The sequence below is a fragment of the Lagopus leucura genome, unplaced genomic scaffold (assembly GCF_019238085.1).
Source record: "Lagopus leucura isolate 7727_CA_CO unplaced genomic scaffold, USGS_WTPT01 Super-Scaffold_100004, whole genome shotgun sequence".
NCBI classification, from domain to species: Eukaryota; Metazoa; Chordata; class Aves; order Galliformes; family Phasianidae; genus Lagopus; species Lagopus leucura.
The window spans coordinates 58108114-58112455 of NW_024962264.1; the positions used below are offsets into that span (position 1 = coordinate 58108114).

At 57.9% G+C, this 4342-nt stretch overlaps 1 protein-coding gene across 1 annotated transcript; it reads left to right on the top strand.

Moving 5' to 3' along the window:
- The first annotated feature begins 567 nt into the window (after window positions 1-567).
- MSX1 (msh homeobox 1) lies at window positions 568-2939 on the top strand. The gene is made up of 2 exons (XM_042871699.1): window positions 568-1003; window positions 2153-2939. Exons 1-2 carry the CDS (start codon window positions 568-570, stop codon window positions 2581-2583), a joined length of 867 nt encoding a protein of 288 aa, XP_042727633.1. The 3' UTR covers window positions 2584-2939.
- The last annotated feature ends 1403 nt before the right edge of the window (window positions 2940-4342 follow it).

Below are 4342 nucleotides of genomic sequence, written 5' to 3' on the forward strand. Positions count from 1 at the left end.
AGCCATGGGACACGGAGCAAACACACCTCGGGCCGTCGTTCATTTCAAAACAAACCCAAATCCCAAAATAGCACTTTTTTTTTTTTTTTTTTTTCCTTCCTCTACTACACGCGGGGATCCCTCCGAGCCCCCATGCCCAACCCAGCCCCATATTCGAGCCGCTCAGCTCCGCTCCTCTACCTCCGTGTCCCCGACGTTAGCACACATACTCCCGACGTCTGAGCCCCACCCGGCGCCGTGTTCCCAGCCCGTCCCCAGCCCCGCCGCCCGGGCCCTTCCATCCGAGTGCAGCGCACCCCCCGCTCCCCACGCCGCCCCGACGGTCGCACCGCTCCCCCTCCCTCTCCCCGGGCCGCCGTCGGGCCGCCGTCGCTCCTCAGCCAATGGGGAACGCCCGCCCCGCCCTCCTGCGCGCTGATTGGGTGGCGCCGCCTCCCGCGCCGCTTTATCAACCGTCGCCGCCCGCCGCGGGGCTGGACCGCGCCGACGGCTCCCGCGTTCCTGCCGCGCCCCCATGAGCCGCGGCCGCCGGTCCCGCGGAGCACGGCGACGGCGGGGTGGCCCTGCATGGCCCCGGCTGCAGACATGACCACCGCGCCTACCGGTGTCCGCAGCGACGAGTCGCCCGCCTCCGCCTTCAGCAAGCCCGGCGGCGGCCTCCCCGTCGCGGCGGCGATGGGCGGCGAGGAGGAGAGCGACAAGCCCAAGGTGTCCCCTTCCCCGTTGCCCTTCAGCGTGGAAGCGCTCATGGCCGACCGCAGGAAGCCGCCGGGCGGCAGAGACGGCCCCGAGGGTTCCGGGCCCACGCTGGGCTCCGCCCGAGCTAACCTCGGCTCTCTGACAACGGAGGCACCGACGTCGCCGCTGTCTCTCGGCGGCCACTTCCCGTCCGTCGGAGCGCTGGGCAAGTTGCCCGAGGATGCGCTGCTCAAGGCCGAGAGCCCCGAAAAGCCGGAGCGGAGCCCCTGGATGCAGAACCCCCGCTTCTCGCCGCCCCCGCCCAGTAAGTAGAGGTGGGAGGGGGGAAACTGCGCGGCCGGGCGGGGGTTGCCAAACCGAAACGCTGCGAATGTCTCCCGAAGGCGGCGGCTCCGGAGGAGATGGGAGAGGGCGCGTCAGGGCGACTGCTGGGACAAATGTTAACTGGGGAAGGGGAAAAAGAAAAATCAGCTTTGCCCTTATAGTTACCTCTGGACTCAGTCTGCGGGCGATATTTGGCCTCAGCAGCGTTTTGGATATTTTTATTTTATTTTTATTCTGAAAGCGGCCCTAAATATTTTATAAAGACCCGCAGAGATGCGGTGCCATCAGCGCCTCCGCTTTTGTGCGCTCTGCAGCCCCCCGCGCATCTCCCCGGAGCGCTTTATTCCGACAGTCCGAAGAGCGGCGTTTCCCGGCGTTTCGCTGCCTTAATACGGAGAGATGCGAACTAAGCCCGACGCTGAGCAGCGGGATCGCGGAGGCCCACGGTGTCCCCGGAATGGGGCGAGCAGCGCTAGGGCTGCTTTTGGGTGTTCACCTCTTTCCTTCGGCCTTTGGAGAAAGGAACAGTTCCCAGAAAGTGGATTTATTTAAATAAAGAAGGGAAAGTTGTTTTGTATCTTTTTTCCTAAGTAAACCCGGGGCAGAGCAAGAACACCTTAATATTAAATACGAGGAGAGAAACGGAGTGTTGATAGAGAGGCTGGATGTGAATTCACAGTCCCTCATTAATTACATGTTTACGTGCTTAATCATGTACCTGGAGGCCTCACGAAGAGGCTGCGAGCTCCAGAAGCCAGTCCAGCCCTTTGAGTCGATCTTTTTCCCTTAATTCAGATAAGGGGATGCTATGAGTCTCTGCAGGGCCCGATCCCTTCGTACCCACTCTGGGTGGGGATTTACCATGAGGTCAGAGGATATATCTGAGCTCAAATGACTGCAAGGGCTCTCAGTCAGGAGTTTTAAAACTCTGTGAAACTTAGGGAAATATGTATGTTCTTCATGGGTTTTAAGCTTGCCCGGGCAGGGAGTCCCAACAGATCCAAACGGTGGAGTCTTTGGGGCTTTGCTTTAAGAGGAGTGGGGACATAATATTCCCCGACAGCTCTCACAGCGAGTACCAGGCTGTTGCTAACCTATGTCTCTTCCTTTCCTCACTGCTGTGGTTCAGGGCGGCTGAGCCCCCCCGCCTGCACCCTGCGCAAGCACAAGACCAACAGGAAGCCCCGCACTCCCTTCACCACAGCTCAGCTGCTGGCCCTGGAGAGGAAATTCCGCCAGAAGCAGTACCTGTCCATTGCCGAGCGCGCTGAGTTCTCCAGCTCACTCAGCCTCACCGAGACGCAGGTGAAGATTTGGTTCCAGAACCGCCGTGCCAAGGCCAAGCGGCTGCAGGAGGCCGAGCTGGAGAAGCTGAAGATGGCAGCCAAGCCCATGCTCCCACCTGCCGCATTCGGCATCTCCTTCCCGCTCGGTGGCCCGGCAGTGGCTGGCGCATCCCTCTATGGAGCCTCCAGCCCCTTCCAGCGAGCAGGGCTGCCTGTGGCCCCTGTGGGACTGTACACAGCGCACGTGGGATATAGTATGTACCACCTTACATAGGGCTGAGCTGCCTGTGTGGCCCCTGGCAGGGACTTCTCCGTTCCCCTCATCCAGACCTGTGGCCCTGGGAGCTGTTCTGTGCCCAGCAGGAAGGTACCCCTGGTGCGGCCCCGGTGGCACCTGGGGAAGGAACTGTGGCAGAGAAAGGGCACAAAGGCAGCCCAAAAGGACGTTTCTGCAAGGTGAGAGCGGGAGGCAGAGCTGCCTCTCCTGTCCCTGCAGAGCAGCTGTTACCTGTGTCCATTCCTCCACCAGCTCCTGTGGAAGGGGCTTTCTCTGTGTACTATGTAATATACTGTATATTTGAAATTTTATTATCATTTATATTATAGCTATATTTGTTAAATAAATTAATTTTAAGCTACTGTTTGCTTCATGCACTTTCTTTATTCCTTGCTCTTCTGGCGTTTACCAGACCGAATGTGTGGGGGACTGGAGAGCGAACTGGCCCTGCCAGAGGCTATTTCTCCTGCCTGAGATCAGCACACACCTGAGGCCGTGAAGCTGTGTCTCCTTACCCTTCAGCTGAGTTAGATTCTTTCTCTTCCTGTCTTCAGAGCTGTTGATATTATAGTGACTGGGGCTGTTGATATTATAGTGACTGCCCCAGGCATCTGGCCGGGAGGAATTCATTCCTTTTTTTCCCTCTTGTCGGGAAGCAGCCGGGTTGCAGCCCTGACGCCTGTGGGGATGGATTGACCTCTTACTCCCCATCGGGACCGAGACCGAGAGTTGGGCTTGCAGCACATCTCCGTTCTGCAGCCCAAGCTCAGAGGAAGAGAGCCCTGTGGGCCGCTGGGGAGGAAAGCGGGTTATCGGGGTCGAGGTGGTGCGGAAAAAGTTTGATGCAATGCTGGGGCTGGGTTGAGGTAGCGGGGGACGAGGCTGTCCGAGGATGGAGTTGTTCGTGAAGACGCAGCCCTCGGAGAGCCCCGCAGCCCTGGGGACGGCGGGCCGGGACCGCTCGGCGCCTGTCCCTGCCCGGCATGGCGGATCCGGGTGCCCCGCAGCCCGCAGCGGCCGGCCCCGCTGGGAGCGGTCACCGCGGCCGGGCAGAAAGCTCCGGGCACGGCCGAGGCAACGGGCTGTTCTGCTGGGCTGCGCTGCGCTGCGCCGAGCCGGGCGGCCCTCCATCTGCCGGCACGGCAGCCGCCGCATCCCCGCGCCGGCTGACAGCTTAGGGACCCTTCATTGCCCCCAGACCCAATTTCGTTGTTCGGGTCGTTAGGATAAGGGAGCGCTGATTTCCCTTTTTAATATACATACATATATATATATATATATATTGATTTATGCTTTAGCGCTTTGCCTTTACTTTCCGGGAATGAGCGCAGAGAAATTGGGAAACAGGGACTTTCTCTAGGTTTTGTGTTGTTTTTTTTTTTTCTATTTTTTTTTTTTCCTTTCTCTTTTATTTTTTTCCCCCGCTGCTTTCATTTGCAGCAATTTAAAACGTTAAGGTTGAGGCAAAGTTAGAAAGAAAATAATTGCTGTAATGAGGCTGGGCAATCTTCTGCAGGCACCGCGGCTCCAGCGAGACTGTAGCTGGGGGCGAGGCGGGACTTTTATCATCCTCTAAATATCAATGATGCTTTCAATAACTCAGCGAAACAACATACCTGAACCCAACCGCTTTCTGCAGAGCTCGCAGTTCTAATCCCCCTCTTCTCATCTCTCGCTCCTTCGTTGGGCTGGGGTGAGTGGGTGAGGTGTTTTTTTTTCTTTCTTTCTTTTTTTTTTTTTTTTTTTTTTTTTTTTT